The 13,291-nt window shown below is 51.1% G+C and overlaps 1 protein-coding gene across 1 annotated transcript in view; it reads left to right on the forward strand.

Moving 5' to 3' along the window:
- The first annotated feature begins 5,423 nt into the window (after nt 1-5,423).
- Nucleotides 5,424-13,291, forward strand: part of SLC2A9 (solute carrier family 2 member 9) — a 201,595-nt gene continuing 193,727 nt past the window's right edge. The window contains exons 1-2 of the mRNA XM_061145157.1: nt 5,424-5,593; nt 9,113-9,211. Of these exons, the coding sequence (XP_061001140.1) occupies nt 5,573-5,593; nt 9,113-9,211 (120 nt within the window). The 5' untranslated portion in view covers nt 5,424-5,572. The remainder of the gene's footprint in view (nt 5,594-9,112; nt 9,212-13,291) is intronic.

Below are 13,291 nucleotides of genomic sequence, written 5' to 3' on the forward strand. Positions count from 1 at the left end.
GCCACCTGGGAAGCTCCTACAATTGTGCTAACTGTTTGGTAATGGTTTCAATTTGACAGGCGACATGCACTTTGTTTGAATTCATGCTACTTTTATTTTCACATCTTGAGGACAGAAAGTCTAGGGTTTCCAAAACATGCCCCATCATAAGAGGGATCTTACGAATGAGGATGTTCTGGGGAGGGGCCAATACTTGATCAGCGATGTGGCAGGGGTGGGAAAACACAACAGTTGTCCAACCCGACTGTCTTGTAAATGGAGAAACAGGCCAGAGAGGAACGGAGACTCCCGGGGCTCTGGGGAAGCTGGGCCCGCCACCCTGGTGTCCTCACTAGGGCCTCCTCTCCTGGGTTCCTCATCTGTGACAGCCAGCATCTGTCTAACCACTTCTCCCTTTTTTCTCCTTTTCAGGAACAAAAAAGCCCAGTCCAAAGAGTGACAAGGAACCATGAAGCTCAGGGAAAAGGACTCAGCAGATAACAAAGGAAGCGACTTGGAGGAAAAGGAACTGGTCAGTCCTGGTTCCCTTATGTCTCCCTGGTAGGAGCGTTCAGGTGACTCGGAGGTGGTCCCTCCTAGGGGGAGGTGGCGAGGGCTTAGCACTGAAGGATGAGCAAAATTAGGGGCGCTGGTAAATGGTGTGTGTGTGGAGGAGTGTGTGAGTGTCAGGACAGGCCCGGCACACCCAAGATTGCTGGGTTATGACCACATTCTTCTTTTAAAAAATTGTTGTGTAAAAATTGAAGTATCGTTGATTCACGATGTTGTGCTAATTTTTGCTCTACGGCAAGGTGATTCAGTTATGCATATAGACACATTTTTAAAAATATTCTTTTCCAGTAGAGACACAGATGTAGAGGACAAATGTACGGATACCAAGGGGAGAAGAGAGGTGGTGGGATGAACTGGGAGTTTGGAATTGACATACATACACCATGATGTCTCAGTTCAGTTCAGTCACTCAGTCGTGTCCGACTCTTTGCGACCCCATGGACTGCAGCTCACCGGGCTTCCCTGTCCAACACCAGCTCTAGAGACATATTTTCAAACTCCAGAAAAGCAGTATAGTTTTCCACTTCTTTTGTGCTAGGGATTCGGGTTACAACTGTACTGCGTGTGTGCATGCTAAGTCACTTAAGTCATGTCTGACTCTTTGAGACCCCATGGATTGTAGCCCACCAAGGCTCCTCTGTCCTTGGAACTCTCCAGGCAAGAATACTGGAGAGGGTCGACATTTCCTTCTCCAGAGGATCTTCCCGACTCAGGGATCGAACCCAGGTCTCCTGAAGTGCAGGTGGATGCTTTACCGTCTGAGCCACTAGGGAAGCCCTGGACACGTCCTGATAGAGTGAATTGCCTTAGGACCTGCCCGAGAGCATGGGCCACAGACCGCGTGGCTGGGGGGCTGGCATCAGATTTGGAGATGGGCGAATCCAGGCTCTGCCTGAACTTCTGTTCTTCCCCATGACGTCAGCCTAGCGGCTCCCCCTGAGCCTGCTGGGAGGGTGGGTGGTATTGCTGGTGGGAACAGTTGGCGGAGGGCAGAGCAGTGCTGATGTGTCTTGGGAGATGGTTAATGGGAGCCCTGGTTATAGCTGTCATCCGGTTCACAGAGCCTCACTGGAGGGTGCTCATCACAGTGGCGTGGCGCTCAAGCGGGGAAATCAGTCTTAGCAATGGTCCAGCTGTACCCCGCAGGCCCCAGCCCTTTTCTTTGCTGCTGTGGACACCGACACGAGGTTGGGGGCGGGGGGACCCAGGGGGGATCTTTCTACAGGGAGTACTCACCGTGCCCTTTGTTGAGAAAAGGATGAAACCAAGAGCACTGGGCCAAGAAACAGCTCGTTAGGGGGACGGGGGGATGTGAAGAACAATGACGAGCATTCATCGTGTGCTTAGCCGTAGAGCGGGTGCTGTTTTAGGTTCCAGGGTTTTTAGTGTTCTCCATGCACAAACTCCTCAGATCTTAGCAAGTCTAAGAGGCGGTGGCACCATCATCAGGCCCATTTTACAGATGAGGGCACCGTGCCAGAGAGGGCAAGAAACTTGCCCAAGAGCTCACAGGTTGTCAGAAGCGGGGCTGAGACCCAAAGCCAGGTGGTCCTTCGGGCGCCACTGTCTGGGGGTTAACCTGCTGAGCTGTGGCAAGCAGAGAGAGCAGCTCTCATCACGTTCATCAGGGCTTTCACAAGAACGGAGCTGTCTGTTTCCTCACCTTGGGATGCTCTGGGGTGGCCCCTGGGAATCCAAGGTCCCCCATCTGTCTGAAGGAAGAAAGCAGGGTTAACCCCAAGGCCAGGCTTCCTAAATAGGCGAGCCAAGCCTGGAACTTGAGCCAGGACGGTTGGGCTCCCATCTCAGGTATATGACGTCACTGCTAAACTCTGGGCTGGTTTGTAGGAAGGTGGGGGGGGGGGGCAATTGACAGACAGTCAGTTCCACCAATAGGAAGAACTCTTCAGGCTAAGCACCGCCTCCAGGGTGCGCCAAAAAAAGGGGAAGTGACTTCCTGAAAGTTTCTTTTGTTCCACTGAGGGTTGTCCAGCCCGGGTTTCTGGAAGTGTCCCTTGTGCAGCGCAGGGTCAGGGCAGCTGCTGGAAGGCTGTCCCCCCCTCCCGCCCCTCCAGTCTGCACCCCGCCTGGGTGGTCGGGCCTTTAGTGTTTTTAACCACCATGGGGAACCTGGAACAGTTTTAAATGAAAAATGCAGGTCACTGACCCAATGTGAGTTTTAGAAAGATCAGGAAGACCCGCCCTGTTAAAGATGAGGAGACCAGGGTGGATATGTGGAAAGGCCTGAGTCAAGGAGCGGGTGGAGGAAATGAGATGATGAATAAGACACCCCATTGGACCACAGAGCGGGTTCCTCTCTGCACAGTGAAATATCTATGCTGCCCGTCCCACACTTCAGGCCCCAACTCACTCAATTATTTTGCTTCTCCCCACACCCCAGGGCATCCGCATCTGCAGGACTCTCACCCCACGCCCTTCTCTGCCTGCATTATTCCCCTGGCTTGCTCATCCTGTAAGAGCCGGCTCTGGAATCACCTCTTCCAGGAAGTCTTCCAGGATCAGCCCCAGGTTGGCTCAGTGCCTCCTCCGTGTCTCCCAGGGGAATCCTCAGCTCTCGCATGTGATGTCACAATCAAGAGCTTCCATGTTAGAACCCTGCTCTGGACCCGGCTCTGTGAGGGGAGCTGGCCAACTGGATGAAAACTGATTTCAGAGACAGCCAATTCTCCCAGCAGCCTCCCTGCATGACTGATACGCAGAATGAATATTGCACTGAATCATTCATGCACTCAGTAAATAACCAGCCTAATTATTCAGGGTTGGCTTTTTCCTTTTGGAAGTTTTGGTTCCCCACTGAGCAGCTCCCTTCTCACTGATCTGCATCCCCGGAGCTGGATGTTTTTTTGTGCACTTGACAATCCACGCTCCCAGAAATTCTTCCGTGATCCATAGCTTTTATTTCACCATGCGCTTTCCATTAAACCCAGGTTGCCATCTTCAGGTCTCTCTTTTGTGGATTTGCAGCCACCCTGGCCTTCTAGGGGTCCTCTGTTCCCCGAGCCTGCCATCATTCTCCTGGTCTCTGCTCCTGGTCTCTGCTCTGGGCACAAATTGCCAAGGCATGTCCTAGACATGATTTAAGGCCCTTCTCTGACATCCGAGCAATGGGAGTTAATTCGCGTGACATCCTGGTGTGCATGAGGGGTCTTGCCTCCTTAATGCTTCCCCTGAGCCAGCCCGCCTGAATGAGCAGGGCAGAGTAACAACCAGTGGCAAATTCTTTTTCTTCCAAACCCACAACTTCTCTGCTTGTTCTAGAGTTAGCTGCAGGGCAGCCTGTCTTCATCTCCAATATGTTGCTCAGGGCTGTGTGTTTTCTATTTGAGTCTCGGAATGACTCTGCAGGATCATCAGGGCGGCATCAAGCTCCCACTTTGCACTTGTAAATGTGGTAGCTCAGAGAAGCAAATCAACTTGCCTAAGGACACACAGCTAAATAGTGATGGAGCCACGGTTGGAACCCCGCCAGGCTTCTCCGGGAGCCAGTGATCTGTCTGTCCCAGGCCTCAGGGAGATTTTGCTCTGGGTTCATGCTAGCTGCTCCCCTCCCAGCATGCTGGCCTTAAGAGGGGAAAGAAAAAGACGCCAGAGAGTGTCAACGTCAAATTGGCACGTGCCATCTACCTCTGCCCGCCTGCAATGTGGGAGACCTGGATTCGATCCCTGGGTTTGGAAGATCCCCTGGAGAAGGGAAAGGATACCCACTCCAGTATTCTGGCCTGGACAGTCCATGGGGTCGAAAAGAGTCAGACACGACTGAGCGACTTTTCACACCTAAGTGCCTTTCACGTTCCCTCTCATCTACCTCTGCAAAGATTAAATCTTCAGCTCCTGCAGCTGCTGACCTTCAACATCCCCTGAAGGGAGTTCAGGATGGAGGTAGGGAATTGGGGCACTCTGTGCTCTGGGAAAACTGGCAGGACAGGTCTTCAGATAGTTAGGTATTTTCAGGAGCTGATAGTATGAGCTCAATTCTTACATCTTTTCATATCTAGAAAAGCACTTCATCCCTTCATGGTGACATCTGCTCTTCGTGACTAGCACAAAACTTTTGCCAAGCTAAGTGCTTGATTGCATGAACTCCCCTTCACCCAGGTGGTCTGGTATTTCCATCTCTTCCAGAATTTTCCAGTTTATTGTGATCCACACAAAGGCTTTGGCATAGTCAATTAAGCAGAAATAGATGTTTTGCTGGAACTCTCTTGCTTTTTCAATGATCCAGCGGATGTTGGAAATTTGATCTCTGGTTCCTCTGCCTTTTCTAAAACCACTGGGCTTCCCTCATAGCTCAGTCAGTGAAGAATCTGCCTGCAACGCAGGAGACCTGGGTTAGATTCCTGGGTTGGGAAGATTTCCTGGAGAAGGAAATAGCAATCCACTCCAGTATTTTTGCCTGGAGAATCCCATGGACAGAGGAGCCTGGTGGGCTACAGTCCGTGGGGTTGCAAGAGTCAGACACGACTTAGTGACTAAACCAACCACTTCACCCAAATCATATATATATTCACCTTCCCCCACCACCTCTTTGGAGCAGTTTCTCAGAGCTATCTGAGGTGCTGTCTCCAGGGCTACAGTCCTCATTTTGCCCCAAATAAAATTTCACAACTCTCACGCTATGCAATTTCTTTCTTTTTTTTTTTAAGTAGACAGAAGAATCAGGTACTCAGGGTGGTGATTTCTGGGAAGAGAAATTTCCTTTTCAGGGCTCTCCAGCTGCTGCGGAGAAGACTTGTGAATGGGGAAAATTTTTTATTGCCCATTTCCTGTTCAGACAAGATACAATTGCCACATTTCCTGTTCGGCGCCCCCGTGCCCTGCCTCCATGGACTCTGCCTCCTGATTCAGGGAGATGGCCTGGCAGAGCCCCGACTGGAGGTGCTTCGGGTGAGCCAGCTGCGGGGAGGGCCAGCAGGCGGGTCTTTGCGAAACAGGACACGGCTCAGCTCCCCTTACCCACAGCCACCCAGGGCCTCACGGGCGTGCCCATCCGAGGACTGTGATGCTGGGCAGGAGGAGAAAGGTAAACACAGAACCTGGCCTCTGTCCGGGCCACGGAGGGCTCTCTCCGCCTTCCTGAAAAGCCTCTGGTCTTGACTCCTGGCTCCTGGACCCTGTGACGTTGGCTGCGGGGCTCCTGCTCTGACATCGCAGCTCCCTGGGCTCCTGCCAGCTTCTTCTGGCAGTGTGGCGGTGCTCGGGCAATGAGGCCACACAGAGACCTGCTCTCATCACAGGCGCGGTGCTGTGCCCTCCCATCGTCTCCATCCCCACTGTGGGGTGGGTGCTGAGACCTGGCGGGCATGCAGGGCTGGGGGCTCTGGGGGACAGGGCTCTCAGCTGCGCTTCTCTGCCCTCCGATGGGTGCAGACAAGGACGTAATGACCAAGGCTAGGAGTGAGGGAAGCCCGGGGACCCACACAGCCCAGGGATCAAAAGGAGCAACATCTGAGCTGAGCCCCAGAGGATGAGTTTAAAGATGAAAGGCGATGGAGGTTGGGCATGGTGTCCAAAAGTGATTCTGTTCCATCAATGCATCCCATTCAGTCCCCACTCCTCTTACTGCAGAAAGTACTCTGGCCCCACACTTGCCGGCGTCCGTCTCTATGGTCCATAAATCCTTCTTCTGGCCTCTGTCTGATCACCAGTATTTACAGAGCACTTTCTCAGCAGGTTTGGGGCCTGGAAGCAAGACCCCCACCCTCAAAAAGTAAGACCCACACCAACTATCCAGCCTCTGCTGTTGGTACTCAGGTACTCACGTACTACCCCCGGACACCTACTCTAACTTCTTTCTTCTGCAGAATATCCCATGAGGTGGGTCTGTTGCAGGGAAGGGCCAATTCTGACTCTGTTTTGGAACTGTTTCTTTGACTTGCTTTCCATGGCTTTTGTTATTATGATCATATATAAGGGCCTGCTTCAGAGAACCCTGTCCCTCTGGCCGACTGTTCAAGTGCCTTTGTTCAGAACACTGCAGAAAGGAAAAAGTTAACACAGTCCCTGCCCAAGACTTACCATTCTAGGAGATACTTGCAAAATTAATGACCTTTTTACTTTGTTTCCTCACAACTCCCCTGCCCTATCTATGTTCTATAAAAGAGCCAGGCATCCAGACCCTGATAAGATGGTTGTTTTGAGACATTTGTCTGCTGTCTTCTCGGCCTGCTTGGACTCCATAATAGGTCTATTAACATCCCCATTTCACAGACAAGGACTTCAAGTCACAGAAGAGCTATATCACTGGTCTAAGTTTACACAATTGTAACTGGCAGAGATGGTGTTGTGGTGGTTTAGTCGCTAAGTCGTGTCCAACTCTTGCGACCCCACGGACTGTAGCCCTCCAGGCTCCTCTGTCCATGGGATTCTCCAGGCAAGAATACTGGAGTGGGTTGCCATTTCCTTCTCCAGGGGATCTTCCCAACCCAGGAATCAAACCCAGGTCTCCTGCATTGCAGGCAGACTCTTCACCGACTGAGCTACAAGGGAAGCCTCGGCAGAGATGGGGATCAGACAAAAGTGATAGAAAAGTAAAAATGAGGAGGTGGGACTTTCAGGGTGACTTTCAAGGGGTCTTAGATATGAAGGTCTCCAGAAGGGAGGATTTCAAGGGGCACAGGGGCATCAACCAGGGTGAGAGACTTTGGCACGTAGCTTAGGCAACAGGCATTCTGCACAGCTTGGTCAGAAGGAGCAGAGAGAGAAAACAGAGGAAACAGCCTTTCAGAACAGTAGCTGTGTGCACACACCCTCTCAGCGTCCTCAGCCAGCTGCACATCCACAACAGCCTATGCAGCTGTGGCTACAATTTACAGCTGTGGGCTACAATTTGCTCATTTTACAGCTGGGCAAGCTGAGGCCCAGAAAGGTCAAGACCTTGGACAGGTCCCAGAGCCACGGTGGAGCAGTCCAGCACTGGAGAGTGTGCTGGAGGAGGCTGCCAAGGTGGGCCAAGCAGGGAACTGGCTGTCAGAGTCTAGCTTCCTTTTCTGGTCAGGGTTTGATTTATTCCCTTGCCTCAACAATTAATATCATGTCTACTGCTGCATCCCTGGAGCTTCGTCAGGGTCTGGCACCTAGAACACACACACACACACACACACACACACACACACACACACGAAAAATGATGGAGAGAAAGTGCCTTCTGAGAGCACCAGGTCCCCCCCCCCCCGCCCCCAGGTTCTGACAAGTGGTCCACACTTTCCTCGCCAGGTTAGGATGGCAGCCCCTCCCACCTCCAGCCCCTGCCGCTGGCCAGCCTTTGCCAAGGGGCCCGGCTGCTTGTACTCCCGGTCCCATGGTGGCTGTGGCCATCCACTGATGGGTCCAGTGGGCAGGATTACATGGAGACAAGTGCTTGGCCCTCCAGGCCAAGCCCTGTCTCTCTGTCTGCGGGTCCTTGTCCCAAGGTGCTCACACCAGCCTGTAGGTGGACAGCTCAGCCTGGAACAGAGCACGCTTTGGGGTGTGTGCCTCCTGGGGCCGTCAGCCCCCCAGACGCTGCACCCAGGAGAGGAGTCAGTGGGGGAGGCAGTGTGGTGCAGTGGGTGCTGCAGGGGGGCTGGAGCCGGACCACCTGGGTGGGCTCTGGTCTCCATCCCAGACACCACCAGGGTCTGCTCCGTGTAGGGTAAGGGAGTTAGAGAGGGCAAGGTTTGGAAAAAAGAATGAGACCGGCACTTTACAGGAACAGATCACCTTTAATAGGGCGAGAAGGGGCAGCAGTCAGATTAGTGAGCGGCTGCACTAACCCAAGAAAAGAGTAAGTATATAGATATATATGTGAAAATCTACTGTCGTAAGGGAGCCAGTTTTTCTCCAAGGTTGTTCGGATTAGTTATCTCTTAAACGGCTGGAGCAAGGAATGCTGGAGATCAGCCAGAGGCTGGGACCAAATCAACCTTAATTTTTTTTTTTTTTTTTCCTGGTGAGAGAGTTCTTTGTTTTGCATAGAATGGTGGGGAGGACCCAGAGGGGAGTTTTAACTCCAGGCTATTTTGAGCCAAGTAATTTTCCTTCACTCCGTGCCTCTGTTTCCTCACCTGTAAAATCAAGATAAAATGTACTGATCCTATGAGTCTGTGGGAGAATTCCCAGAAAGGGCTGAGAACAGATGTCTGGCCCCGTAGCTTTTAGCGAGAGAACCCAGCTGGCTGCTGCTGGCAGCTTAGCCTGGCTTTGCTTTTTACCTCGGAGATGAGTCAGAGACTGGCCAGATTCTGCTAAAATCACAGGGTTGTAGCTGCTCACAGCACCTGCAAAGGACGTTAAGTCTGCGTTGCATAGATCTCTTGCAGCCCGACAAAGCGGGCAGTCGTGTGGCCGGAGGGCTGGGGGCGGGGGTTGGCGGATGGCACACTGAGCTCCGGGGACTGGCCACGCCCACCTGGACAGGACCCAGAGGGGAGCCCCTCCTGGACGGTTGGCATCCTTACCCTGGGAATCCTCCCCAGGGAAGAGGACAGCCCACCTGCGTCCTGCGGGCCCCTGGCTGTGCCCTCGAGCGCCAGCTCTGACCTGCTTTGCTCTCCTTTCCCAGGACTGGTCCTGCTCGTTGATCGTGGCGTCTCTCGTGGGCGCCTTCGGCTCCTCCTTCCTCTACGGGTACAACCTCTCGGTGGTGAACGCCCCGACTCCGGTGAGTGCCCCCGCGGCCGCGAGAGGCGCCCGGCAGAGGGCGCTGCAGCCACGCGGAAAGCCGGGTGTTCCCACCAAGGCTTGGATGGTACCCCATTCTGCAAACCTTTGCGGGCCGGTTCTGTGCCAGACTCCGGCTGGACCCTGGGGTGAGGGGAGGGACAGAGAGAGTGAGGGCAGACCCCGCGCTCGAGGGGGAGGTGGGAGATACAGAAAGAGGATGATGGCAGAGCGTGGGGTCAGTTCCTTGCTCCTGGAGGGTCCTGGGAGAGTGTAGGAAAAGTAGAAGGGGTCGTAGGAGGTCCCAGGGTCCAGATCCTAAGGGTCTTATTCCGGGGCAAGGAACACGGAATCTGAGGCTCACGGAGGGATCTTAGGCATAGAAACATTTCCCTGATCTGTTTTTGTTTGTTTGTTTGTTTGTTTTTTCTTGTCTGTGTTTATGGCTTTTTTTTTTTTTTTTTAAATTTTTATTATTATTATTTTTTTTTTTTTCCAGTGGGTTTTACAGCTAGAGGTCACTTGGCTATCCGTTGGTTTAAGATGCATCGCTGGCTCTTGTTTTCTTCTGAAATCAGGTCACTGGGTGCAGTTCCCCAGGCCCTCCTAACATCACTCTGCTCGTTTGCACTTGAAAGTTTGGTTTGCACCCACCTAGACTGTTAGGTTTTGGTTCTACCTATTCCTGGAATGGCTTCTACTTGACCAAACTTCATCCCTGGGGTAAAATGGATGGGTCAAGGGTGGTGGGACAGGAAGACTTCCTGGAGGAGGTGATATCAGAGCTGCATCTTGACTGTGGAGCAAAGGCACAGAAGCCTGAGATATGAAACATTTGCAGAAATGCTGGTCTGATACGGTTGGAGCCCAGGATGTATTTTGGAGAGTGTAAGGGCGTGAGCTAAAGAGGCAGATGGAGTGCAGGCTGTGGACTTCGCCGCGTGTTTGTAAGGCTTCTCCTTGTTTGGGGGCCTAGCATGCTGTGTGCAAAACACATGGGGAGGCCGAATCAGTGAATCTCAAAGGGATCCCAGGAGCCCTGACTTTGCAGACATGCCTCAGGGATCCAGCCTCCATCTGTGCAGAAAAGCACCGTTTTTTCACTCTGTTAACCCTTTTATGTTTGGGGCTCTGTCAGTTCATTTGAAAAATTGATTCCGATACTAAAAATGGTTTGAAAAGCCAGGAGGACTAGATGGCTTCTCTGAACGCTGGCAGCAATCAATGGCTTTGATTTTGTCATTGTGATGTCATCCTGAGATGGGGTCTGATTTGTCCATAATTGCCTTTAAGAACATTGGGAATTTGCATTCTTTTATTTACTTGGGCTTCCCAGGTGATGGAGTGGTAAAGAATCCACCTGCCAATGCAGGAGATGCAGGAGACTCAGGTTCTACCCCTGGGTCCGGAAGATCCCCTGGAGAAAGAAATGGCTACCCACTCCAGTATTCTTGCCTGGAAAATTCCACGGATCGAGGTGCCTGGAAGGCTACAGTCCATGGGGCTACAAAGAGTCTGACATGACTAAGCACACAATTTGTTTATTTATTTGGCTGTGTTGTGTCTTGGTTTCGGCACACTGTACCTTCCTTGCATGATGCGGGATCTTTCACTGCAGTACATGGATTCTCTAGTGTGGCTCACAGGCTTCATGGCTCCGTGGCATGTGGGATCTTAGTTCCCAAACTAGGGATTGAACCCATGTCCCCTGCATTGCAAGGTGGATTCTATAACCACTGGATCACCAGGCAAGTCTCTGGGAATTTGCACTTTTGCTTCATCTTGATAATCCAGCAGAGCCTCCAGCGGAGGGTAGAGAATCTTTGTACTTACAGCTTATGGGGCAAAGAGACATGTAAAAGTTGTAAAACTTGAACACGGAATAGAATGATATGAGCAGAAACATCATAGTTCAAGCAATGATCATGGGGACAGGAGGAAGGAGTAATCGTGTCGTTCACTCATTCAAAACTGTTTTTAATGAGTAAACTTTATGTTTTAGAGCAGCTTTAGGTTAGAGAAAAGCATGGAATTCCCATATACTCCCTGCCCCCACACATGCAGTCGCACCCACTCTGAACATCCAGAGCCGTATCTTTGTTATATCTGATGAACCCACCTTCACACATCCTTATCAGCCAGAGCCCACAGTTTACATGAAAGTTCACTCTTTGTGTTATACTTTCTACAGATTTGGACACAGGCATGATGACTGACGGGCCTGCCTGGTGGCTCAGTGGCAAAAGAATCCGCCTGCCAATGCAGGAGACAGGGGTTCAATTCCTGGGTTGGGAAGATCCCTCTTTGCTATCTTGTCTCTGCCTTTGCTAAATAGAAGAAATGACAAAGTCTGAATGACAGCACATCTGTTTACTGAATATTTTAAGCCCACTGTTGATACCTACTGCTCAGGAAAATAGAGTCTCTTGAAAATGTGATTGCTGACTGACCGTGTACCTGGTCACCCAAGAGCTCTGATAGAAACACACAATGAGATTAATATCATTTTCCTGCCTACTAACACATCAGGTAGACAAGATCGGGTGCATGCAGATTGGTATGGCTGTAGATCAATCCCAAAGGAAATCAACCCTAAATATTTGCTGGAAGGACTGTTGCTGAAGCTGAAGTTCCAATACTTTGGCCACCTGATTTGAGGAGCTGATTCATTGAAAAAGTCCCTGATGCTGGGAAAGATTGAAGGCAAAAGAAGGAGGTGGCAGAGGATGAGATGGTTAGATAGCATCACAGACTCAATGGACATGAATCTGAGCAAACTCCCAGAGACAGAGAAGGACCAGGAAGCCTGGTGTGCTGCAGTCAGTGAGGCTGCAAAGAGTCGGACACAGCTTTAGTGACTGAACCAACGAGAGAGCTTATACAACCTCAATTCTACTGCCTGGGGATTAAGGGGTAATTTTGATTTCCAAGTCTTATTTAAGAAATACATTTCATGGGAAGGATAGGGGGAATCAATAGTTACAGAGTTTTGCTTGGACATGTTTGTGTGTGTGCTCAGTCGATCAGTCATGTCCAACTCTTTGTGGCTCTGTGGACTATAACCCGCCAGGCTCCTCTGCCCATGAAATTTTCCAGGTAAGAATACCAGAGTGGGATGCCATTTCCTACTTCAGGGGGTTTTCCCAAGCCAGAGATTGACTCTGGGTCTCTTGTGTCTCCTACATTGGCAGGCGGATCCTTTATCACCCATGCCACTTGGAAAGCCCATCATGGACGTGCACGCACTGCTATATTTAAAATAGATACCCAACAAGGACGTACTCTACAGCACATGGAACTCTGCTTATTGTTATGTGGCAGCCCGGATAGGAGGGCAGTTTGGGGGGAGAATGGATCGGTGTTTATGTGTGGCTGAGTCCCTTCATGTTCACCTGAGACTGTCACTACATTGTTTGTTAATCGGCTATACCCCAATACAAAAGAAAAAAACATTTCATAAGGCTATAGCTGCCATTGATAATGATCCCACTGATAGATCTGAGCAGGGTAAATTGAAAACTTTCCAGAAAGGAGTCACCATTCTAGATGCCATTGAGAACATTGATTCTTTGCGACCCTTTGGACAATACAGTCCATGGAATTCTTCAGGCCAGAATACTGGAGTGGGTAGCCGTTCCCTTCTCCAGGGGATCTTCCCAACCCAGGGATGGAACCCAGGTCTCCCACATTGCAGGAGGATTCTTTACCAGCTGAGCCACAAGGGAAGCCCTATGATTCATAGGAAGAGGTCAAAATATTTACATTAACAGGAGTTTGGAAGCAGTTGGTTCCAATCCTCATGAATGACTTGGAAGGGTTCAAGACTTCAATGGAGGAAGTCACTGCAGATGTGGTGGAAACAGCAAGAGAACTAGAATGAGAAGTGGAGTGCTGAGTCACTTCAGTCGTGTCCTACTCTTTGTGACCCCATGGACTGTAGCCTGCCAGGCTCCTCTGTCCATAGGATTCTCCAGGCAAGAATCCTGCAGTGGGTTGCCACGCCCTCCTCCATGCCATGCCCTCCTCCGTGGAGGAATCTTCCCGACCCAGAGACTGGACCCTAGTCTCTCATGTCCCCTGC

This window comes from Dama dama, chromosome 6 (assembly GCF_033118175.1).
Source record: "Dama dama isolate Ldn47 chromosome 6, ASM3311817v1, whole genome shotgun sequence".
NCBI classification, from domain to species: domain Eukaryota; kingdom Metazoa; phylum Chordata; class Mammalia; order Artiodactyla; family Cervidae; genus Dama; species Dama dama.